This window comes from Scaptodrosophila lebanonensis, unplaced genomic scaffold (assembly GCF_003285725.1).
Source record: "Scaptodrosophila lebanonensis strain 11010-0011.00,11010-0021.00 unplaced genomic scaffold, SlebRS2 tig00000024-arrow-pilon, whole genome shotgun sequence".
In the NCBI taxonomy this organism is placed as follows: domain Eukaryota; kingdom Metazoa; phylum Arthropoda; class Insecta; order Diptera; family Drosophilidae; genus Scaptodrosophila; species Scaptodrosophila lebanonensis.
In genome coordinates, this window is record NW_022060538.1 from 5,618,655 (window position 1) to 5,644,913 (window position 26,259).

Here is a 26,259-nt window from a genome sequence, read left to right on the forward strand (position 1 = left end):
CGTATTTATGAACACGACGACGTGTGTGAATGCCGCTGCCGGCCACTGCATAAATGAAAGTTCATAAAGAAATTAGCTGATTAATCGTTGTTCGATGAGCTTGGAAAATGTTCGAGTCAACTTAAGTTAACTTAACTTCAGCTGAGTTGAGTTGAGTAGAGTAGAGTGAAAAGGAGGGGAGTGGAGTGGAACCCAAGCTGAAAGTGTCACGCAGCCTACATATTAACCAGCGATGCTGATGCTGCTGCTGCTGCTGATGCTGTTGGTGGTCACAAATTTCACTTTTCAACTCCGACGATTATAGGCTGCCAACAGCTGTCGATGAGTCCGAGTTGTGTACGCGTGTTCCGCTCCCCGTTTCACATGTAAATTCAATTTGTAACCCAAATACCGCAAATTCTTTTCGCCTCGCCGACATTGCAGCTCATCCAATGCCCAAAATAAACCTCAGACTGTTTTATTCCATCCATTTGGTTTTGTGTTTTTTAAATACCCTCTTTTTTTTTGATTATTATGCAAATCTTGCATTAATTCAAATGGCCCTCATAGGCAAATGAAGTTCTATTAAATTGGTTTCTTTATGGTTTGTGAAATTTTATTCGTTGACATTCTCTCTTTCTCCCTCTGTGGGGGCTGGACTTTCTGTGTCATTTACATTTCCACTCTTGACGCTGTTGCCATTGTCATTTATAGCCGGAACTCAGTTCGACATTGTTAGCTTTTGAAATATCGTCCACTGCTGTTTCCTAAGAATATGGCTTATTCTTATTTGTATTGATGTCCAGAATCGCAAACGGCACATTTCATAACGCGTTCGCTTTATGCCATATGACCTTGCCAAATTAGTAGATGAATTTAAATTACGGATCATTTGATTTGATATGTTGAGGGATTCTTTCTATCTTCTGTTTTGTCTACCTTTTCTGTTGTCAGATCTTATCAGTTCTCATGAATATTCCTCGATTTGTCAATAAAGTCAACATGATTTTTATGCAGTTCGTAGTTAACATTTGGTGAGGAATTACAAGATGTCCATGCCAAAGAAGAAACCTTTGAATAATTTAGTAATAGAAAAAGGTGCGAATTACTCTCTCTACGCCATACCCGGTCATCGTACCACAGAAAATCGTATTACTTTATCGTCAAGCGTCCTGCGACTCCGAGGCAGCTGACGGGCTACAAGAATGCTTTAGAGCTGGCCTCTCATGTGGAACTTTCGCCCTAGCCAAAGGCAAAATATACTAACGCCTGCTAACAATAATGTCACGCATGATATTTAATAGGTCCAAACTACCCCTTTGGGGGATGGCTGCCGCATCTTATCACTAGCTGCGACTGCAACGTTCGCGACTGTTTCACGACCTAAGTCTGGAGAACATAGAACTTCAGATAAATAAACAGACAAGCCGATACAGCAACTCCTTGCGAGCTCACCAGAATAGACTGCCTCGGCTCCTCAACGATGCCCGACCCATTATCCGCTTAAGATGGCGACAACTTGCTGGCTAATTAATTAGTTAGTATGTATAAAATGGGCGGCCCTGTGCAATCTAGACTGCATTGCCACTTATCCTTATAAAGCAGTTTAGTTGTGTCGTAAAAACAGAGAGAGGGATAAGCACGGTTCGTCCGCCATAAAATGCGTAAATTAATTAATCCCGACAAAATAAACTACAGTAGTTAAGAGAAGAAGAAAAGTAAAGCGAGTGAAATGTGTATGCTAGTTGAATAAATGTCTCTTTACTTCTTGTCAAATGCTCGAGGTTAGGCTATTAATATTTGTTAAAATGTACTTTTAAGGTGCTAAACCTGTTTCCACGGATTTAATGTTTCTATTAAATATAGAAAAAAACTTCTTGTCAAATACTTTTCTAACATCTTAGTTAGCATTATGTTATATTTAGTTATATTTATCGAAAAATTTAAACTCGAGCCGAAACTCCTTTAAAAATCAACGTTTTGTAGTCTTTTTACAAGGACTATTTCAGTAATTCTTTTGTGTTTTAAAATAGATTTATACATCCAGGCTCATTTTCTTTAAGTTTTTATACCCTTTACCCGTAGGGTAAAAAGGGTATATTAGGTTTGTGCAAAGTATGTAACATACAGAAGGAAGCATCTCCGACCCCATAAAGTATATATATTCTTGATCAGCATGACGAGAGAAATCGATCTAGACATGTCCGTCTGTCCGTCCGTCTGTCCGTCTGGATGAACGCGAGGATCTCAGAAACTATAAAAGCTAGAATAACCAAAGTTGGCACCCAGATTCTCCTAGATCCGAGTAAAGACGAGTTTATTTATTTTTTTTTTTAATTTTCTCCCCCTTCCCCCGCTGCAGAATTTCGTCAATAGCGTCCACATTTCAAATGCTACCTAAACTAAACTATGCACACATAATTTATAAATAAATATCTACTGTTGTCTAAAATTTTATTCAATTCTGTCAATTCTAAGAAAAGTTATTAGCGAAACAAATTCTCGCCAGTACAACCCCCACAAACTGCAGCAACAAGTTCGCTCTTCTTCTTCCTCTTTTTGCTGCTGCTTTGGGCGCATATAACTCAGTGACGGAAGTTTACCTGGGTACAGGGTATTACACTGTCGGGCTTGCTCGACTGTAGCGTTCTCTCTTGTTATTATTATTTTAGGTTATATGGAGATAAAGTTGAAGTTGGATCAGTCTTAACTTACTTAACCGGAGCCTCTTAACTGCTTTTACAAGACTGTGCACCAAATAATCGGATTAGTAATGGGAAGCAAAATTTACGATTTGGACGTTAATGTTGCATCAACTAAATAATAAAAGGAATTGCGGTAGCTGAATGAGTTTCCAGTTTTAATTCGGCGGAAATTGTAATGGTCCTTAGTATCAGGATAACCCTTGCATCACTGCTTATAGCACAGAGAAACAAGCAACTCTTCTGGGAAAGGGTATATCTAACACAAACAGCTAATTGACTCCAACAACGCTCCAGTTTCTTATTACTATTTTAAAGTATGAATATTTAGTTCAGTACTCTATTAGTATTTACCATAATGCCTTTATGAACGTACGAAAACATTGAGAGAAAGCATTTTATTATGATTCTGACAAATGAAAATCACTGAAAGTGTAAGCGGAAACGAAAATAGATGTGTGTGAGATAACTTCGTTATTGATGAATTAAGGATGCATGAAATTGACGAATGATTCGACTTGAAGTACTGGCTACACACAAGTTACTTTAAATATTATTGCTGCTTTAAGAGATAAAAGAGTGTAAAATGCATGCAAGCAGTTTATTCACAAGTAGGCTTAAAAAATGAAACTACTATTCATGATTCGTTAAAAAACTATATTGCATCAATACAATTGAATTTCCAATGAATTTATTTTAAATATTATTGCTGATTCAAAAGATAAAAAGAGTGTAGTAACATGCATGCAAACAGTTTATTCAAAAATAGTTTTTTTTTACAAGTAGGCTTAAAAAAAGAAACTAGTATTTATGATTCGTTATAAAACTAAATTGCATCAATACAATTCACTTTCATTGAATTTCCAATCAATCAATGCCGAATTGATTTCCCAACACATCAAATTCAATCAAATTCAATCAAAATCAATCAAAAACGAGGTGTATTTTAATGCAAATATTAAGTTTGCAGTTGTGGTTTTATAGCTTCGAGTCTCTTTAAATATATATAGTATACAAGTACGTATGTATATGAACATTGTATATACACATACATACATATACCCTATTCATATGGCTCACTTCTTGCTACGACTTTCTCCCAAAATTTTCTGTTATTTATTCATTAAATTTTTGCTTCTGCTGCTGGTGTGGCGGACGCTGCCATTATTATTATTGTTGTTACTGTTGTTGTTGATATTGAATGATTTTTTTTTATAAAATCTACACACACATGCACACCTACCTGTGTACAATGAGCACTGCGCAGTTGAAATATTTTTTGCATGAGACTGGTAACAAGAAATTTAATGTAAAATCAACAGAAACAACAAAGAATGTGTGTGCTGGGTCGCCATCGAAGCAGAAGTGGCAATTGATTGGCAAAATACTTGCGCAGAGAAGTGGAGATGGAAAAAAGATGTCAGCAATAATTTCACATTGTTTGCCGTGCTGCCAATTGGAACTGCTATTTGCTGTGGTTGTTGTTGTTGTTGTTGCTGTTGGTGGTGTTGCCGCTTGGCAGCACGGTAATTTAACAGCACCGTTAACGTTAAGTGTGCCGCTGCACTGTGAAACCGATTCGAGCGATAAACATCAGCTGAGCAGCCAAAACTGGAACCCAAAACTCGACCGAACGAACGAGCGAACGAATCTTTTCTAATTTGTGCGTATTTAGCTATAATGCAGCTGTTTTCCTCCCTTCTCCTCCATCTCCGGCTAATCTTTGTTTTCCTTACCACTTTCAGTCTTTATGCAAATTAGCCAAAACTGACAACAACAACAAATAAATAAACTTTCACGACTATTTAGTTTTAATTTAATTCAAATACTTAGAGCAAAAAGCAACGGCAACGGCAACGGCCTCCGTCTGCCGATAACTAAAACTGTAAAATGGGCGCTGTGTGGGCCCCGGCTAGGTATCTCCAAAAGTTGTCGCCGCCAACGCCAATGCCAACAATGTCTGCTTAATGACTCTCAGATTCTCAGATTTGTGTCAGGCGAAACGAAAGTGAGAATTATAATTACTTCAGCTTTTCTACAAATTTTCTAACTACATACTATACATACTACCACGATATTTTTTATTGCCCTTTTTGTCTGGAAATATGGCCAACTGCTGATGTAATGCTGCATGACTGCACGATTCTGTGCGAGCGCTTGAACTTTTGCATTGTTTCATACCATTGTCGAAAATTTTCCAGTGCTCTACAATTTGTTTGCCCGCCACTACACAAGAGTCGTAAACGACAACAACTGCTGCGAATTTCATTCATGAAAACACGACGCAGTTGGACGCGCACTTGACTGCCTGAAGGCCCGACAAACTGACTGACTGACGGACTGCCAGGCTGACAAATTGAGGAGGGCCTGGGTGGCTGACTAGCTGGCAGCGTTTCGCATGAATGGCTGCAAGTCGCAGTTGATAGATGGAGACCAGCGCGTGAACAAACATAAATTTGTGGTCGTATAAACGGATATATGCCATATGCCTAGGTCTCTCTCTACTCGTATGTGTGTACTCGTATGTCTGAGTATGAACTCATTTGCATTTAAATGTATGCCGATCGTTCGACGGTGAAAATCGAAAATGAAATTTCAGCTTCAAGATGAGCTGCTTTGCTTTTCTCTTGTAATGCGTTGGCTGCTGCAAGGGCCACACTGCAAGAAATTAGAATGAAGGGAAAAATTCTGCAGTTTTATGATTGTTATTAAATTTAATGCACATATCTGCTATCGGTTTCAATATTATTGGAATTTATTATTATTTTAAATAAGTATTTTATTATTTCGTCATTGTTAAAGGAGGTATTTTCTAAAAATTTGTGCCTGTTTTAACACAAATAGAACAATTAGTATGTACTATCGATTACCGATAAGCAACATCTTCAAAAATCGTAACTGAAGCCAGCGCAACTATCGAAGTTATACAACTGAATCTGTTTTAAAAAATATACCTATACTAATTCTAAATAATTCTAAAAAAGGAATGCCTTTAGTTTTATTTAGTTATTGATAAATATCTGTTATGCTTTTGGCTTTATTTGTCACTTGGCATTTAAACATAAGTATGAGCACTAGTATCAATTATTGTTTAAAATTAATTGTTTTTGGAACTTTCTATGTATATTTTTCCTTAAAAAAAAACAGCCAAACTACTACTGGTAGTCGATTCGGTTGATGATAGCCGGCATTGCCACTGCTATATATATTTAATTTAAAATATATAAATAAAGAAACTTAGACATTTCGAATGTTGTGGGAAAACTTTTTCTTACTTAATATATCAGAAATATCAATAGTACAGTACAATTTAATCGTTATCGACCAGGTGGTCGCAGGTACGTGTAGCTTTATATAAACAAGTACTATAAATCATGAATTTGTTGATAAAAAAGGAGTCGTAAAAAGGTTGTTAAATCTTGTCAGGGTGTGTTTTTAATGTGAGATCATGCAATATCCAATTAGCTACCCAGATATCATTTTTTCAAAGTGATCTATCAACTACTCTGATTTAAAATTGTACAACTTCACCCAATTAAAGATTCTAACGTGATTATCGACAAGAAAAAGTTTAAGGATACTACGAATGCCATGTTTTGCTTTTGCGCAATTAATAAAATGGGCTTAAGCTTTCTAAAGTGGAAATGATCTGCCTCGTTTAAAGGTATACTTACACCAATATTAGTATAGTAAGTTAACTGCAACGTTAACAGATTGATTGTTAAAACTAATTTTTGTGTAGTAATTAGCATTGCCAATTATGTTACACGAATGCGGTGTTGGTTTTTTCCAAGTGTTCTTTCATGGTGGCTGCGCCCTTTGCCAGGCCCTGGTTACGAAATGCTTGTTCGTCGCATCTTAAAGCGTTTCACACTTTTAACCGTTACATCGGCTTTGTAGCAAGCGGACCGGATTGACGTCATTAATGCATGTGCGAGCTAAATCATTATATGCGAGCCAAATCACTCATACGCCCCATTTGCAGGGCGACAACAAAAGAGCTGCAAAGCCGCAAATCGCCCGCCAGGCATACAAGTAATGACGATGATTCACAAATTTCATAAGTTGCCGCCGCATGCAGATCCGTTTTGATAGTGTCGTCTGCCACAGACACATACGAGTACATAAATATGTACATATACATAGGTTGTATGTATGTGTGTACGAAGTCGCATTCACCTTGAAATGTGAATAAAAAACTGTTGACTTTTTCAACTATTTCGAGGCGCGTTTGTATTTGACTTCGACGCCAGGCACGCTATCGTCCATTGCGATCGACATCGGCTCCATCTGGCTGCTGCTCATCTAACTGTTCATATCCGTTTTTGTTTGCTTTGTGTGTAATTTCTCTTTCATTTCACTTGGGCAATTGAAGCGAGCCGTAGCTGTTATTTGCACTTTTGCTGAAATTGTTGACTAATGTGTCACAATTGCAAAGTCAGGCGCATTTCTCGGTCGACCCTCTTTTACTTTTCTTTGCTGTCGTCGTTGTTGTTGTTGTTGTTGTTCATTTTATGATTTTGTGGATTTACAGTTGCAGTTTCACTTGTTGCTGTCCTGTCTGTCTATCTGCCTAGAAGATTTCACTTGACAGCATTTTTAAGTGGCTTAGAACGCCCTTTCTTCCAATTATTGTTGCTATTGTCTTGACCAGTACATTGTTGTTGTTATTGTCATAATTGCGTAATTCCAAGTCATACGAGTAAATCACAATTTATGTTGCGTAATAAATGCGGCAGCAACAACAACAACAACAACAATTACCACAATAACGGCAACACATTTGTTGTTGTGGCAGCCATAAAGTCACGAAAATGAAAAGTAATTTCAGGGCGCGCACATGCTATAAACAAAAACTCAATGTGCCACCATCCCCTCCACCTGAAAGCCCAAAAAAGGTAGCAACTACAACAACATCAACGAAGATGACACACACACATAGTCAGACATACTCACACCTCAATAGAGACGGACACACAAAAGATGGCTGAGGCAGAGGCAGAGGGCAAAGTAACAGTAGTATGAAAACTTTCATTTCTTGCGGCCAATATGGTGAGCAACAACCAGTTAAAAAATAACAAAAACAAAAGCGTTAAAATTGAACAAAAGCAGAAGAATATGGCACAAAAATTATGGCCAACTATGGAAGCGGGAGGAGCAGGAGGAGCAACAGCAGCAGCAGCAGCGGAGGAAAAAGCCGCAGGCTGCAAGCGACGACGATGAGCAGCACCTGTTTATCACCTCATGTGTTGTAATCTGTGAGGCTGCCACAACAACAGCAACAACAGCAACAACAACAGCAACAATAACGCCGACGAAACTATGTGGAACATAAAATTCTACAAGAGCTTGGCCCGTCTCTTGGTGTGTGTGAGAGCAATTGGTGCGTGTGAGTGTGTGGGGCAGATGAGACCCTACTCCTCGGCTTTAGGGAGTGCTCTAGTGTGTGTGTTGGGGAGAGAGTCTAAGCGGCAGCCAACGGCAAACAACCTTGGAGCTGCATGCTCTCAACATTGCTCTTTGAGCCACTTTCTCGCGCTCCCGTTGGCCCTGCGCCGCCAACGGCTTACCCACGACTTTCTTTCGTTAATGCGGAAGCAGACAAAAGCGCGTGAGCATTTAGCGCCATGGAGCTCGCTCCAAAACACTCAGCTAATGTGTCTTCTAAATGTGCCCTCTTTCTCTCGCTCGCTCGCTCTCTCTTTCTTGCGCTCAGGTGGCTGGGCTGCTGGGCAGCTGGGCAGCGAGAACAACAAACAAGGCAGCACCGGCTTGAGTAGCAGCCGCCACTCGATCTTGTTCGTGGCTACAACAAACATATTACGAAGCATCTCGTACGTGTAGGTCGCATCGTGTAGGGAGCGCACGCGCAGCCCTCTCATCAACCATCAACCATCTGCCGCTGCCACTGCGACTGCCTCTGCTCTGCGACTGCGTCTGTGTCTGAGTTTTTACATAATTTGACGTTATGCCGCCGCCGCCGCCGCCGCCGCGGACAGTCCGTTAGTTGAAAACTCTTTAAAAACAGCCTGACATCGTCGAAAATTATCAAACCGCAGCTTGTTCCATTCGAATGAACACACCAGTGAATTCGGTGGTGCTTATTAAGGAAGTCAGTTTAGTTCAATTAAACACAACCATGAAGTTCTTCGTTGCTACCGCTTGTGTCCTGCTCTTGGCATCCGGCATCTCGGCCGATCCTGTCAAAGTCGATGAACAGCCCAGCGCGTTTGCCAAATGCCTGGAGGCTGATTCAATCTCGTGTCTGCAGCTCACGGTACGGATTAATGAAATAAACACCTCCCAAGGATTTACATATTTTATCAAAAAAAAAAAGCAAGAAAGAAAGAGAAGCAATTATTATATAAAAATTGGAAACCAAAGAACAATAAGTGTGCCACAGTGAAAGTGAAATTGAAATTGAAATAGAAATTGAAGCATGAAATATTGATCGATTGATTGATCAATAATGCAAAAGCATGCGAAACAGGAACAAAAACACAAAACAAGAGTGAAAGTTACAATTACATGATTTAACCCAAATCACAAAAAGAAAGAAACAAAATCTGAAAAAAATAAACTTTTTTAACCAACCAAGTGATGCATCGATATTACATCAGCCAAAGGATCCGAAAGTGAAAGTGTCGATTCTGATAATATGGACTACGTCACACAATTGCAATTTCAATTTCCATCATCCATGGCAACAATAATGTGCACCACACAACCTACAATTACAAGTACAACAACCCAAGCTAATTTGTGTCTACCCCTCTCTCTGTGTACCCCCAATATAGCTCTTCCGCAAGGCCAAGTCTATCTTTGAAAATCCCCAAATCGAACTCTTCGGCGGCGTCTCACTGGTCAAGGCCAATGAAGGACGTCAGGGCAAATCTCTGGATAACTCGCTGGCCGTTGAGGCTGCCCCCAGTGTTGAGGCACGCACCACCGAAATGGGCAACTACTTCATGGACAATGCCAAGAGCTTCTTTGCTGAACGGTCGTTGAACTTCAACTTCGCCAACGCCGCCCGTTCCGTCGCTCGCGCTATCCCCGATGACATCAAGGCCGATCTGCGCGAACTGGTCGTTGAGTCGCGTACCCGCAAGAAGAAGCTGTTGAAGAAGTTCCTGCCCATCTTGTTGGGTGTTGGTGCTAAGATTGCCGTTCTGGTCGTTGGCTCCATCTTCGGTCTGTTGTTCCTGGCCAAGAAGGCTCTGGTTGTCTCCGTGATTGCCTTCTTCCTGGCTCTGGCTGCTGGTGCTTCAAGCGGTTTGGGTCGTCTGGGCGGTTCCGGCGGCGGTGCCGGTGGTCTCCTCGGCGGTCTGGGAGGTCTCTTCGGTGGCAAGAACTCCGGCTCGGCTGCTGTCAGCTCAGGTGGGTGGTCCTCGGGCGGTGGTGCTGCCAGCAGCGGTTGGTCCTCGGGCGGCAACTCTGGCTGGGACTCCCATGGTGCCTACAGCTCTCCAGTGGCTCAGACCATCGCCTACCAGGGCTACAAGCAGGCCAGGCGGTAAGCTGATGGACTAATCCAAAATATATTGAGAAGCGACGCGTAAGACAAGGAGAGAGAACATTGCAAAAGCAAAAGCATAAGAAAAATGATGACCATTTAATTAATGTTTATATTTATATTTATTTATAAATTATTTATTTTAATTTATTTACTTAAACGAGAACGAGAGTGTGCAGCGTGGCAGGCTGCGCCCGCAAAGTGCCTTCCAAAAGTAACTCTCGGCTGAGAGACAAGAATCAAGCAACCACAACAAACACCACCACACACCACCACACATGCAAAATAGCCACACAAAGTTTCATTGACCGCCACAACCACACAAACAACAACCACTTGAACAACCATCAACTACTGCTTCCACTTCCACCTTCTTCACTACTACTATCTATCTATATATCTATCTCTGTCTCTCTTTTACACTATCATTATTTTATTTTCACGGCCGTTGTCTTTAATTTATGGCCACAAAATGCTTGCAACTAGTCGAGCTCATAAATCAAAACAGCTGCGCCAACTCTAAACTCTATCTGTGAACTATTCCTGTAACTGTAAATTCTAACTTTCTGTTCTTTCAACTATCTATCTATCTATGTATAAATCTGTATCTGAATCTGTATCTCAATCTGTTTCTGTATCAACCATACTCTACCGAAAAGAAAACCTCTATAAAATGCTGCAAAATCAAAGAATCAAATAATAATTCATACAAACAATCTAAAACTCTATCTCTTCTTTCATTTCATTTCATTTCTAACTTTTCTTTTCTATTTCCCAGCTACTCTACCTACACTATCTGCATATCTATTCATCTTTTTGGCTATCTATTGTGCTCTATAGCTGTACACATCACTCATACGCCTCATTGTGCGCGTTCGTCAAACAATTTGCATTTGAATGGAAAAACTTTCTTCATTCATTCTTCTCACTAAATTCTTCTGTTTCTGTCTGCTATCAGCCAAAAAAATCGAAGCAGAAAACCCTAAAAATTTTCGAGAAATTTCACCCACTTTTTCATATTGTTATTTTTTTTATTTTTTTTTTGGTAATCTTTCATTTTCACTGCACTTTCTTCTACTCCTGCCCACATCTTGCTGTTTTGTCTCTCGGCTGCTAAAATATCTACAGATCACAAAGAAATTTGCTAAAAATAAAAACAAACATTTAGCTACGCGTCTTTTTGGCTCATTCAAACGGTTCAATGCAGCGGCCTCCGAACAATGGGGCCCGACAACAACAACATCGCATTAAAGTTTGCACCTGCCAACTGGCAAGTGTAACTGCTATTGGGTTTTTTCATACATACATATATATTTGTAGTTGTTGTTGTTGTTGTTTTTTGCTTTAAGCCACGCTATTATTATGATGGCTATTGTTGAGGTGCTAAAAAACAAATTGAAGAAAGTTCGACGTCGACTCTTGGCAATTCAGCTTAAATAACTGTGCGCGAGCGAGTGCAGTCGTCTTCTGACTGTAAGCCCCTCAGGCCGCTTACAAGCCTGGTGCTTTACTTATGAATACGACCCAGTTACATGGCTCATGGATGGATGCTGCGCTTCGGTTTTTTCAACGTTCAACGCTTACTACAAGCCGTTGACTCTTTTTACTCAATACTCATACATTGCCTTACTCTTGGCCCCAACTACAACTCTGGGCTTTCTTCTTCAGACGCACTCGGCAGCAATTAATGTGAAGCTGCCGCCGTCGCTGCCACTGCCTTTTGAGCATTTTTCTATGCTCATTTAGGCCGTATTCGGTCTCTCGACCCTTTTTCTCAGACCAATTTGTTATTGTGTTTGATTTGCTTAGCATTTAACATTTCTTGTTGCCTGTTGCCGCCGCCACTATTTGTCGTGCCTTGACTGTCGCTTGCCTTCATGACTGCCGTACGTTGTTAAGTGAAATTTTGAAGTAGTTCACCATTGAAGGTGTCACGCTTGAAATCAATTGTTGCCAGTGAACGAGGGACAGTAAAGAGCACTTAACAGAGACATTCTTAGATGTCATGCAATGCGTTTGGGATGTGTGCTGCAGTCGTTAAAAGTGAAAGTACTTCGGTTGTAACTCGAGGAGCTGTCGTGCCATGCAAATCAGTTAAGTCATTACATTATTTAAAGGTGTTGATTTAACGCGTGGATTTAATACAGCCATCTGCTGGGCCAGTCTTTGACCAAAGAAAACAATAGGAATTATAAATCACTTAGGAAAGATGACTATTTATTTACTTTAATCATCGTTTCGAAAATGACTTTTAATGACTTTCATTCATTACATTGCTAATTATTACATTAACTTTAATTGGTATCTAGGCTTATTTAAAAGCAAAATATTTAATAATAGTGATTGAAAAGGCTTAATGAAATATTCTATTAAAGCTAAAACATAAGTACTGTTAACATTAAAACATTCTTAGTATAGAACCTCACAAGTTTCTGATATTGGCGATTCAAGTTTCTATTGATACCATTAATATTTTGCAAATAGACTTCGTTTTCTTGAAAGTCAGAGTCATAGGGGATAGGTCTCTCCAGCGAAAGAACAACTACATTCACGTTGTTCAATCTAGATTTACCCCATGGCTCTTACGCACCAGATTTCCGGATCATAATCCACACATAAACTAATTCGTTGACCAAATTAATTATTGTGCTAGTAACTCAATGTTGAATTCCCCAGGATACATCATCTGGCGATTATGTAATTCAATAGACTGTCCTGTTATCTCTCTTAGAATGCAAAATAGAGTCATTAAAAATTTGCTAAATGTTTTGCCTCTAAAAACTCTTCTAGTGCTGCAACTGATTTACGATATTATTTTAAAACCTGTTTTATACCTTATCTTAATTACGTTAGAGCCTAAATTTATGTGTTTTTGTAATGAGCTTCGTTTTTATTCATCTTTGTGTTGTCTGCAAGTTATTTAGGTTTTCTGGTACTCGTTGAAATTTTGGAAATAAATCATTAGCGCTCGTTGATTTTCATTATTTTTAAAAATTCTTCAGGAGTGTCTGTTCGACTCTATAATATTTTATAATTAAAATATTTGTATACCCTGTACCCGTAGGGTAAAAAGAGTATATTAGGTTTGTGCAAAGTATGTAACATGCAGAAGGAAGCATCTCCGACCCCATAAAGTATATATATTCTGAATCAGCATGACGTGAGAAATCGATCTAGACATGTCCGTCTGTCCGTCCGTCTGGATGAAGGATCTCAGAAACTATAAAAGCTAGAATAACCAAAGTTGGCATCCAGATTCTCCTAGGTCCGAGAAAGGACGAGTTTCTTTTATTTTTTTTTAATTTTTAAAAACAAACAAGTACTCTATACATATGCGTGGAATATTTAGAAATTTTTTGATAAATAAAGAATATTAAAAAAAATGGAAATAAATTGTAATAATTGTAATATTAACAAAACCTTTTTTGATTGATAATACCTCCCTTTTCAAATTAATTTTTAAAACAATTTTATAAATTTTTTTCTATTTTTGATGGTATTTAAAAACTTCCTCTTGACGCTAGCATTCCTTTCTTGTTTTAAATATATTTCTAAGTATGTACGAACGGAAAGAAAGCCGGCAGTAATAATACGGCACAACTTCAATGGAAATAGGCAGTATCATTTGCTTAATTTATACTTATCGTATATATTCTACGCATACAGTTTAAGAACTTTCATGCGGTTTGTTTTTGAAAAGCAATACTCCTTTGGACACTTTCCCTATTATGCGAGACTATTATGTACTGGGCAGCTCAATTTAAACTTGGACGTAGGAGCTTAGTAGATAAGAGACGTCCGGAAAGGCCAAGAACTGTAGCCACTGACGAAAACCTCGCCAAAATGGATTGAACGACCGCCGAATCAAAGTAGGAGTGTTAGCTGAGATTATCAAGGATTCTAAAAAATAGGCCATGCTTCAAATACTAGCAATGCAATTAAGTATTTTCACTAATGAACACCCCGTAGAACTGCATATTACCACTATCTGTAAACACGTACAGGGTTGTGGCTTTTTCAGAAAGAAATGGAGGTCAGAGGTGAAAAAAAACGAAGCATAAGCAAAGCAGCGCTAACTATCTGAGCTGTCAAGCCTAGAAGCATGCCATGTAATTGGATTAAAAATCAAGCCCAGCTTAAAGCTAACAATCCCCGACAGGTTGTGTTGCGTGCTTGGTTGAGTTGAACTTTCTTTACGCCTTTCTCTCGTTTCCGCTTGTTCGCAAGAATAGTGCAACCTAAAAGTAGGCAACATAATTTATTTACCACAGCAACTGTTGTTGAAAGTACAAAAGAGTTGCTTAAAGCGCTTGCTTTACCAATTTATCCAATGACTCAACCAGGGAAAAAATTGAGAAAATTGAAGCTAACTTTTTCCCTTATCTTATTATGGATAGTTGTTGAAAGAAATAATGGACGCCTCTGGGGCTAGACCGATTATCAATGCTATGCACGTGCGCTTTTGTTATGGCCTTTAATGGTCGGACAAGTGCAAAAAATAATATAGTTACATGTGCGAGTATGTGTGTGTGTAGCAGCTATAGTCGACTGTGGCTGCTGTTACTGTTTTTGGTAACTGTTGTGGCTTTGTTTTTGGTAGCGACTCGTGCACTTTTCCGGTTTGTGGCAACCACAAAATCGAACAACCTGCCTGCTGGGTCAATGCACACTTTACGGATTTGGGGTTTAAGCTGCCCATTTCACTACACACACACGCACACACTAAAACGGCGAATGTGGTTTGAGCTGCTGCTGTTGCTGCTGGTACTGATACTGTTACTGCTACTGTTGCATTTGTGGTCGCAACCACAACTGTGATTGCAGTTTTGGGTGCGCGCAATGTGAGAAAGTGTTGCAATATATATAGCTAGTTATTAATCCAATACGTATTTGAGCTGGCCTGACATTGAATAATACACAACGATGTGCACCAGTCATTTGGAGAATAGAGTAAGAGTGTTGTCTGTCATTCATAGTTCAACATTGTACAGGCAAACCAAAAAAATATCACAAAAAATATGCAGCAAATGTGTGAAAGTTGTCAGTTTGAAACTTTTATTGTCCACATATTAACGAACAATGATGATGATAATGACGAGCTGAACACCACAATGACCAAAACAACATTGGCACACGTGGTTATTGCTGTAGTTTTTCTTGTTGTTGTTGCTGCTGCTGCTCTTGTTGTTGCTGTTAACGATTACACGCGTATCGTGTAGGTAAGTAAGTAAGCAGGCAGGCAGGCAGGCAGGCAAGTAAATGAGCTTGGCAACCACACAAAAGAACAAATGTTGAAAGTGAAATGCAAGTCTCGACGATCGTATCGCTTGACAATTTTTGTAATGAAATGAAAAATGCCTTGAAAGTGAAACGCGCTCTCTTGCAATTAAAAGCAGAGGAGGCCAACAGCCACAGCCACAGCCCCGTCGTCTCCTCTCTACCCATCCCCTCGCCAGTGCAGGTCGGCATTTTTTGGTATCTTTGCACACTTGCCGCTTTTGCTTTCATTTTGCGCAGCCGCAGCAGCCGCGGCAGCCGTCGTCGTGTCGATTACACAATGCCGCTGAACCCAGGCAGGTACGTATAGGGAGTGGGCGTGGTCAGTGCCCATAGGCAAAGTCTAGGCAAACGACATTGGTTTCCATTTCATGGGTATTGTGCCTTTTTCTTAAAATTTCAAATATGATGATTATGAAGTGGAAACTCTCACTTTTACGATTATTTTTCTTATGGCTTTCAGTCTCAGCGTCTTTTTCTTTTTTTTTATTTCTTCTGCTATTGTTTGTCCCATAATGATTAGACTTTCGCAGCAACAGCGAAGACGTTTCTTCTACATATCTAAGCCAAACGCTAGATAGAAATGTTCATAAAAGTCAATTTTATGCTCAGTTTTGTTACTGATTGGCCTAATCGTCTAGAGCTAATGCTCAGCCGCATGAAAGTGGCCCAGGGGCTTGGAAGTCACTGCGTGTGATTTGGAGCGCTAAATATCTCAATTAGAAGTATTATATACACATATATACTCCTATGTATGTATTTATAAATAGACGCAGGCTCGTATAGAGGGCGAAATCACGTGATGTAGGTCAGCCTTTCTCTGTTGAAAGACGCACAAAAATTCGAATTCGTCATCGCAGCCCAGGCCGAAGTAAATCAAAGTAAATAGCATTAAATTGGAGCGATGTGGCGATGCGTCAATGGGTCTGAGGCCGTGCTCATTTAGCTAAGCATCGGCCCAGCCCAGCCCAACCTGACAATTAATTAAAATCAAATTGTGATCGCTTGGATATTTTGGCGTTGCCTTTGGCAGCACGCGCATAAAGTCCGAGGCGGCGGCTTTTGGTTTCGCTTGCCGGCTATTTTTATGCTAGTCATTTTTATTTTGAGACTTGTTTTCGTCTTGCTGGTGTTGTTGTTATTGTTATATGGCTGCCGTTGCTGTCGCTGTTGTTGTTGCTGTTGCTGCATTTGTTGGCTAGCTTTTCCAATTTGAAATTTCTACAATGGCCAACATTTTTAAGGCTGCTGCAGCCGGCTTAACGAGTTACCGTCTCCGACACCATGTCGTCTCCATGCCGTTGCCATGGCTATTGCCTTAGCGAAGAAAGTGCCGGTCAACCTTTTTTGCCGCTGCTCGAGTTTGGCTCGAGTTTGGCTGTTTGTGTGTTTCTTGGTTTGTCCATTTGTTTGCTCGGCTGTTTACTTAAAGTTGCCCATATCCGTTTTTAGTTCGATTTATGCGTTTTGATAAAGAAAACACACAGCCCCACAATAAACTAAGCCCCGCGCACGTGTAACTTACAACCGATGGGCTGGACCGACCCAGCACCAGCCTCAAACTTGAATTTATGTTCCCTCCACTGCCAATCTGTCTACATCAGTGTGTGTAATTGTGTATTTGTGTGTGTGTGTGTTAGCGGCTGGTCAGCGCCGTAGGTGAGGCGCAAAATAAATCGGAAAGATTAAAAAAATTTCACTTTCTCAACTGTTTACAGTTACTTATAAATATGGAAACTGTTTCTTTTCTTTCGTTTTTTCATTTTTTTTTGGCATTTTTGTAAGCAGCCCAACGTTGACTTTGCGTTTGGCCTAAGGATGAAAGATTGACGTGAACATGGGCAGCCAACATGGAAGAGGAAGTGGCAAGATAGCGATAAGAAAGGGTTCACTTTTTATTGAGACAAAATTGCTGAAGTGAATAATTGGTACGGGCCTCAAAAGTCGCAAGAGCGAAGGGCAGCATTTAGGTTTGTGCTTCTTCCACATCTTTATGCAAGTTTAATTCTTTAACTTTAACAAATTTGCCAATTAATACAGAAATTGAACGAAATTTAATTCTGATCAAAACTACGCAAAGAATTATTTACAAAACATGCAGCCATCGGTTTTTAAATTGTAAAAACATTTCAGCTGTTTCCACCTCTTACAAATAAGCAAGAATGGAATGCTTTAAGAGAAGAACGAGAAATACATTCTCACTTAATATCCTTAAGCCTTTGGGTACAGTATAAAATGCTTCGCAATCAATTTTAAAAACATGAACACATTTAGCATACTCTGTGTTTTTAAATAAAATATAATTTCAAAAGAAAAACAGCAGTGTTTGCAATGAAAATTATTCAAAAAACCAAGCCCTTCGGACATGATTTCTACATTTTTGTAAGATAATGTGCATTCATGTTTTTTACCAAAAGATTGCAATGAAATACTGCACTAAATAATACATGAAATTATAATACGCAACTGCTGGGAGCTTTCTTCAAATAATTCACTCCAAAGGGAAAATGAAGTGCATTTGAAAAACAAAATGTAGATGGGTTCTGAGATGTAAAATTTAAATAAAAATTGGAAATATACCAAATACATGTAAATCGACATTTACGAGAGCTTTGTTTCAAGGCGTTATATCGGCTCCTAACCAGCTTTTTGAATAAATCAATGTTGCTGGTAATATCTCGAGTAATAATTAGCTATAAATAAATTGTTTAGAGGGCTCCTCAATACATGTGAGGTCTGCGCTGTCTTTTTCAGCTTTGTCCACACACCTTTAAGCATTTGTTGGTTGAAAACAAGCAGACTGACAACTTCCCTTACACTTCGCCTAAAAGCTAGCTGCGACATTGAGCGAAGAGGGTCAGATGTTAGCGGCACAACATCAATCTTTCATAGATGGAACAACTTTCATTTGCTCGCCCCACCCCACCTTGCATTGCACCGCAGACAGAGAGCAGCTGTAGTCACCAAAGTTTGGCGTCCAGTTTGATTTATGGCGCAAACACTGACCAAACCACACAATTGACAATGTCAGGCGGCCATCATTGAAAGGTCAGGCGTATTTCCGTTACGACTGGCAACTCGTCCATTTATATACAAAGTTATAAATGACTTTGTGGCTTATTTTCCAAAGTCAACACATGGAGCTATTCAAAAAGGTGTTAAGGGGCTGCCCGCATGCAAAATACAAATATTAGCCGAATGCCCAGGGGTGTCTACACGAAAACCTTTCAAACTCTTGCAGACACGCGTCGAGAGACGCGTCGAGAGACGCGTCGAGAGACGCGTCGAGAGACTCGTCGAATATGTATTATTGCATACTAATTACGCACAGCACCTCAAGAAAACCACATCATAGGTTGTTGTTGCTGTGGTTGCACTCGGGCCGTTGCCGCTCTAATGGATGGCTTCAAAAGTGCTTTTCTTTATGGCACGACGCGCCGTGGCGGTTGCAAGTTCAATTTGCGCATGTGAACGAACACAAGTGAGTTTTAACACATGTTTGGGCTCAGGGTGTGTGTGTGTGTGCTTGCAAAAACTTTCACTGAAGTTGATTTTCGCGGCCTCGCAAGCGACTTTTGGAGCCTTGTCCCGCGTTCCGTCTCGCTGTCTCGCTGTCGCCGTTGGCTCCTGTCAAAAAGCATGCATACTTCATTATTGCCAGCCCGACTTAACATCATCATCATCATCGTCAGTATCATCATTATTGTCGTCACCGTGACCATCATCCGCATAAGCCGCGCAATCGTGACGAAAAGCCATCAAGTGCAACACTCGATCGCCTAGAGTGCCGGCTGGACATTGACACTTGTTTTGACCGGCACTCGAGTGGGCACTTTTGCGATAGCCATGGGCCTTCCAAACACTCTTCATGCTGCATACTTTCATTTGGCAAACACTGACGCACAACACTGTATGCGAAAAGATAGAGCATATTTACATATCCCCGAAAGTGCTCTTAGGCCATGTTCTCTCTATGCTCCGCTGAGAATAATCCAAAGGGGTTCCGTAGTCAGAAAGCAGCTAAAAAATCTTGGCAAATGGGTCAGCCATTCGTGATCGTGGTTTCAATAAAACCAATAACTTTCGATTGCTACTTCAAAGAATCTGAGAAACTGAAAGAAACCTAGCTATGCCTTAGGGTGCCAAAGAAGGGTATGTTTAGATATTCAAATATTAAACAAATAAGTTTGTGGTATTTCACAACTAAGTCATGTTTGTAATTTGAATTAAAGCCATTACGGATTCTCATAAAAAAACATACTTTTCTACTACAACAAATTACCTTGGTATATAATTTTGTTTGCAAATTATTTGCTTAGTTTAGGATTTTTATGATTTCGTACCGTGATTAATTGTATTAATACTTGTATGATACGTTAGCGATCCAGACTGAAGTGAAATAATTATTCTAAGTAGTCTACTGGATCATGCAGTCAAAGCTTACATTTACATGCAAAAATTTAAATACAAGTATGAAAATTAAATGGAAAATTTGTTTTAGCTTTGATGTCTTCTTTTGTTGAAGATTTTCATAATATTTACGGGGAAAAACTCAAACAATTTATTAATAAAAATAATTATATTAATTCCACTTCTCAAAGCTTAAAAAAATGAATTTTCAAAATACTTTAAATAATCTTTTCGTACAATTAACTTTTCGCTCAACACTACGTTTTAAAGTTATTTTGATGGAAGACAGTTGGAACAAAGAGAGAAATGGAATCTCAACTTTTAGGAGAGGTTCTGTTTGCTCGCCAAAAGAATAATTACGTGAAAACAAGAAATTTAAGTTAAAGATGATCATTTCTCAAATTATGTCAAATTATAAACATTATTCAAATATGTATACTACAAATATATAATGGTATAATAAAAAGTGCGCGCTGTTTAAATAGAATAGACAGTTATCGGCATCCCAAACATAAGTTGCTTATTAGGTTGCTAAAATTCCCAAACAAATATTGCACATCTTACACTTAACTAACTGCTTATTAGAGACCCGTTTGCTTACAAATAGAAGTTCTATAAAATCTGATCAAATAAACAAATTCTGAAATAATTTTGATTTGATGATTACCCGAAAAATTCCAAGTTATCAAAACCACAATAAAAATTAGGACAAGATAAAATATAATAATTTAAGTAAATTACAATGAAAATTCGGTGGAAAGATATCGGAAATCTCCATATCTTCATCTGCAAAATTCTGGAAAACAGTTGGATTAAGCAAAGTTTACTACTTTATTAAAAAGTATGCACACTTCATACTTAATTCCTCTTGCACACTTTTGCCATATTGGACACGCTCTATCTATCAAGAGCGTAACACGGTCCAAAAGCTTACACCCGCCTGTAAGGTCAGCCGAATGAAAAGCAAGCCAGCAACGGTTCATCTACAATTAGTGCCTCATTGTTGCCTCCGGCAGTAGTCTGCATTTTGCCCTAATGCCGCATTAAAATTTTTAATTGGCCATATCGCACATGCAGTCAAGCACCTCATCGACTCCGAACTGAACTGAACCGAACCGAATGGGCACCCATGGCTCAGTTGGCTATAACCGCAAAACGGGAAAAAAAATCAAATGGAATCAAACTGAAACCGAACCGACAACAACAAAAACAAAGGCAACAGCAACAACAACAGAGTTTAAATGAAAGATTGAAGATTCGGCAGGTTGTAAGTATGAGTATATGGGGAGTAGTCTTATGCGCGTGTTAGCCAACTGAGTTGTGCGAAGCCAAACGGAAATGCCGTTTTATCAATCAGACGCTGTAATGAAGGCGCTTATTTGATTAGGTGACCGACTCTCGGATCGGTCGGATCGGGCTAGGCTGGGTCGGGTCGGTCGGGCTGGGCGGCATTTTGAACGCATCGTCGGTTTGAGCGAATTATTCCTTTTGATGTTTTGACCGAAATACCATTGAAAGCAAAAGAAGAAAGTTTTTCAATGCTGCAAACACAAACACACGCAGTTTTGTCTTCCTCTTCTTCATCTTATTTTATTTACTTTTCTTTGGCACGAAGTGCGCTTCCTTCACCGCCCAACCAACCAACCATCCGACCAACCAACAAACATCATCATCAGCAGCAGCGGAGGCAGCAGCCGCTTTGTGAGCAAGTTGGTTATGCGCCTTTTTATTGAAATTAATTAAATTAACAGCGTCGTTTTTTGTTGTTGTTGCTGTTTGTTTTTGGTTTTGTATTTCGCCGACTTACTTGTATATAAAAAAGTGTTCAAAAATTTGGGTAATAACAAGAATGATCGTCATCATTACGATTACCAACATTAACGTAATGGCCGAGCCAAAAATTTCACTTTAAAGAATGCATCCGGCCTTTATCAGAGTTACTGCATCGTTGGCTTGGACCAGCCAGTGCCAACCAAGCAGGGTGAAACGTTGCAGCAGCATTATTTATGGCCCAAATGGCGGCCAGCATAACACGCCCTTCTGCAATTGCGTGAAAGTCGTCGATGCCGCCGTCATCATCAGCATTATCTGCATCAGCATTATCATCATTGAGGCGGAAGCTGCTGCTGCTGCTGCCATTATCCTCCTAAAAAAGCGAAAGGGCTGGGCACACGTGCGACATGGCCAGGCGGTCGATATGGCTATAAAAACTGCAATTTTGGCAAGTTTCTCAAAAGCGACACAGCGAAAAAAACAAAAAAAAAAACTGAAAACCCTTTCTCTTTCGAAAGAAAGCGGTTCGTTTAGTTGGCTTGCCTGCCTGCCTGCCGGCCTGCCTGATTTTCGTTTTATTTTGTTATTGTATATGATTTTTTTTTTTTTTTCAGCGTGTGAATTACTGCAGTCGACGAGGCTCATAAAAGTTTTTCATAAATTATATAATATTTTAAAAGAGTGTTACTTTTTTCTGTGTTGCGCCATCATTTGTTTGCACTTGCCAGCATCGATGAGGCAAGCGCACGAACCAACCAGCCAACCAACCAACCAACAAACGATGATGATTGAGGCAGACAAGAGCACCATCATCGCCATCGCCTTCGCCATTGCCAGCATCAAGCAGCATCGATCGAACCATTGCGTGTTGAATCAATTATTCAATTTTTAATTTGATAAACAACACCATATCTGCCGGTCTCTCTCGCTCTCTATCTCTATCTCCCTCTTCCTCTCCAAGTGACGCTCTCTGCGGTTAACACTGACCGCCACAATATTATGTAAAAAAGGCAGAAAATGAAGAAAAAGGCACAGCCAAGCACATATAAATTATTATTAAATGAACGTGGCCATAAAAAATGTCACCGCCATGTCCGTAGCGCATTTTGCAATACTTTGGTTTGACCAGTCAGCGATTTAAAACTGTAAATTTGTGGCATTATGTTTGTCGCGCATTAGATAATTTTTTCTTTTTAATGCACATTAGCAGGGCAGGCTGGCAGGCCACCAGATGTATGCTCAAAAAAGTGAAAGTGCTGCGGTTCGTGCATTTATAATTTTAAACAACAACTTAAATAAGTTGCTAAGCATGCTAACTATTGTATATCATGCTAATGATCGGTCTGCACAGATGCTTGTCTTTTCCACAGCACGCCCAACTTATGGAGGCAGATATTGAAAAAGAGGATTGAAATAATTAAAAGTTGAGGTAACTTACTTTTAAATCTGTTAAAAGAAATATATAGATAGTAATTTAACAAATTTATTGCACAACATTCACTAATATACGAAAGCTGAATTTATTTTAGAAAACAAAAAGGGAAATAAATAAATACAGTTTTTAAATGCTATTTGTTACAATTTATTCCATTACTTGAACTTGATTCTAAATACAGGATACAGAAGACCACACAACACCTACTTCCAACTATTGCAGGTATTCTAGGACAACCAGCTCCAGTATCATTAATGACTGAAGAACACCTCCTAACGAGGTAACCCAGCAGGTCTGTGTCTGTGTCTTATGGGTACTGGAAGAGCTAACAAATGAGGGAACTACACACGTCACATGAACCGAGTACCGCAATGCTGACGTGACCAGACTCACGCGCATTGCTCTCTTCATCATGAATATTCATATTTTTATTAAGTACATATTTTCCATATTGCCCTACTTATTGGTTCGTTCAAGTTAAAAAAAAAGATGGAGTTAAAAATATTATTTTTAAAAAGAAATGTTTCAAGACAATAAATTTCTAGTTAACAAATATATTGTTTGCAAGTTAGTCTAGTTATAAGTTGCACAATCAATTTCTATTGGCAATAAATTAGATGCTGCCTGAAAGTTTGTAAAGTAAAGTATTTAAAAACAGCAAAATGTTCCCCATCTGCGGGTTAAATTCTTGAACCGCCGGTGCAGGTGTGTTGGTCTGCAATTGTTTGTGTGTGTGTATGTGCGCGCGGATCTTGTTCGTGCGTTCTTCATGGAAACAAATTACTACTGCTGTTAATGACTGCCCACTAGCTGCCCAGACCCGAGCCGCCTAATTAAATGATAAAGCCAGCAATCAAGCTGATGTGAGAGAGCCCCTAAGTAGGTCCGTGTATCTGTGTGTGTGTGTGTATGTGTTTGTTTATTTGACCCAAGTGCAGCGCATATGTGTTGCATCTGTTCCGTTTGTTTGCATTTTCACTCGAACGCTTCAACAGTGGCCATCATCGTCACCATTACTGGTAGGATTGACAGTCATCGTTGTCTACATAGACACCCACTCATTGCCACCGGCTGGGCGCTCACGCACACATACACACACACACACTCACACACTCATATAGTATTTCAGTCCGCTAGCCATTCATTCATTCATTCAGTCACTCATTCATGCTGTTGTATGTTAGCTTACACTTTGAAGTTGCAAAGTTAGTCGCTTAGTTAGGCGAAGAAGGCAGCAGTGAATGTTTTATGAAAAAAAGAAAAAAAAATGAAAATTAACGTTGAACTTTCTTTTTTTGCTGATTGCATGCAGCAGCAACAACAGCAGTCCTATACACAAATAAAATATCTAGTGCCTTTTGTTGTTGTTGTTGCTGTTGCTGTGGCCTTATGCATATCCATGCCTTGGCTTATATGGTCGCACAAGCTAAAACTCGTTGAACTGTTATGAATTTTACTTTTGGTTTTCATTTGAAAAGCAGCAAATGAGGCACAAAGAAAACCGAAAAGAAAAATAAAACCAGTTACAAGTCGCTAACCACAACAAAAGAACAAGAAGTCTGGGTCGCCCAATGCCAACTCAAAACTCAAAACGAAAAACTGAAGCTGAAGCTGAAGCTGAAGGTGGCGTTGGAGTTGGAGTCTGACTTGGAGTTGGAGTTGCTGCAGACTTGGCTGCAATCGTTGTGTGGCATGAGCGCAGTGAAAGTGCCGTTTCTCATTTTCTGCACAAAAAGTTAATTAAATGTCAAATAATTCAACATTCGACAGCCGCAACAGCCACAGCCTTGGCAGCCTTAGCTGCCTCGGCATCTGCATCTGCATCTTTTGGATGCAAAGAAGGCGAGCCTGCGTCACGCAATGCGTCCGAAGCAGTGGCATCGGCGTTGGCCACAATTTGTACCAATAAAGCTGCAGCATCTTTGCCACGGCTAGTTGTTGCTGTTGGCTGTTGGCTTTGTTTTTGGTGCATTTTTATGTATGAAATTCGCTTTCACTGAACGTCGCGTCGTCGGCCGCCATGCTGCGGCTGATCTGGAAAAGCGCTTTTCACACCATGGCAGTGCTTTGCTGCACTTGTTGTGTCTTTTGTATGAGTGGATGCCACAAGTGGCTGTGGCTGTGGCTGTGGCTGTGGCGGTGGTTGTGCTGCTGCTGCTGCGCCCAATTCATAAGCGCTTTTTATTGCATTTTCACACATTCATAACACTTTAATTAACTATTTTCAACACTTTCATGCATATGCATAATGAAAAGCGGCAACCGTGCCTGAAGTGCCCGATCTGCCAGATGAAGATGTGAAGCCATAGACTTAACGTCTCTGTCGCTGCTGCGCTGGTCAATGACAGTCGCTGGCCGCAGCTCTGTCCATATCCTGTACGCGGTCATTTGCACAGTTTCGACAAACAGGCTTACAACAACAACAACAACAACGACAACAATAACAACAACTACAGCAAAAAACTCTCGCTGATGACTTTCATTTATGCGCAATGGCACAACAGCCCCCGCTCCTGTCCCTCTCCGTATCTTGCAGTCTATTTGCGCACTTTTACTTGCAGCTTTGGCAGCTTGGCTACTGTATTTGTCAATTGACTTTCAGCACACTTTGCACTCACATCAAGTGTCAATAACTCAAGCTAACACCACATATATCCACGCACACACACACACGCACACACACGCACACACATCTCATCGCTGTTAAGGGGAACATCAGCTTCACAACTGACTGCTGTTTGTTTTAGATGTTTTTATTCGTATTTACATGAAATTTGCACACAAATTTATGCAGAAATGTGCGACCAGTTTCAGATAAATCAAAACAAAAAACAACAAAAACAAAAAAGGGCACAGCCACCGCCACAGAGTCCCCGATTCATGCGCTGCAGCCATGGCATGCCACAGAAAGATGTGTCGCTACTTTCCCTTTTTCGTGGACCAACACACAACAATAACATAAACACAAAACATATTTACAGAGATAACTGAATGGGGTTACTAGTTTTATTATTTTTATTATTATTATTGCTATTGTCAATGGCATTGTTGTGCTTAGCGATAGATATCTGCATTCTTCCCAATTGGCTCAGCTCGAAAGTTGGGACTATGCCTTTATGTAACTTGAATTCTAAATGGCGTTAAGGTGCTTTATGCTTTATGTCCAGAAT

The 26,259-nt window shown here is 39.8% G+C and overlaps 1 protein-coding gene across 1 annotated transcript; it reads left to right on the forward strand.

Moving 5' to 3' along the window:
• The first annotated feature begins 8,820 nt into the window (after positions 1 to 8,820).
• LOC115621706 (keratin, type II cytoskeletal 1) lies at positions 8,821 to 10,198 on the forward strand. The gene is made up of 2 exons (XM_030515413.1): positions 8,821 to 8,958; positions 9,479 to 10,198. The coding sequence occupies exons 1-2, from the start codon at positions 8,821 to 8,823 to the stop codon at positions 10,196 to 10,198; spliced, it is 858 nt and encodes a 285-aa protein (XP_030371273.1).
• The last annotated feature ends 16,061 nt before the right edge of the window (positions 10,199 to 26,259 follow it).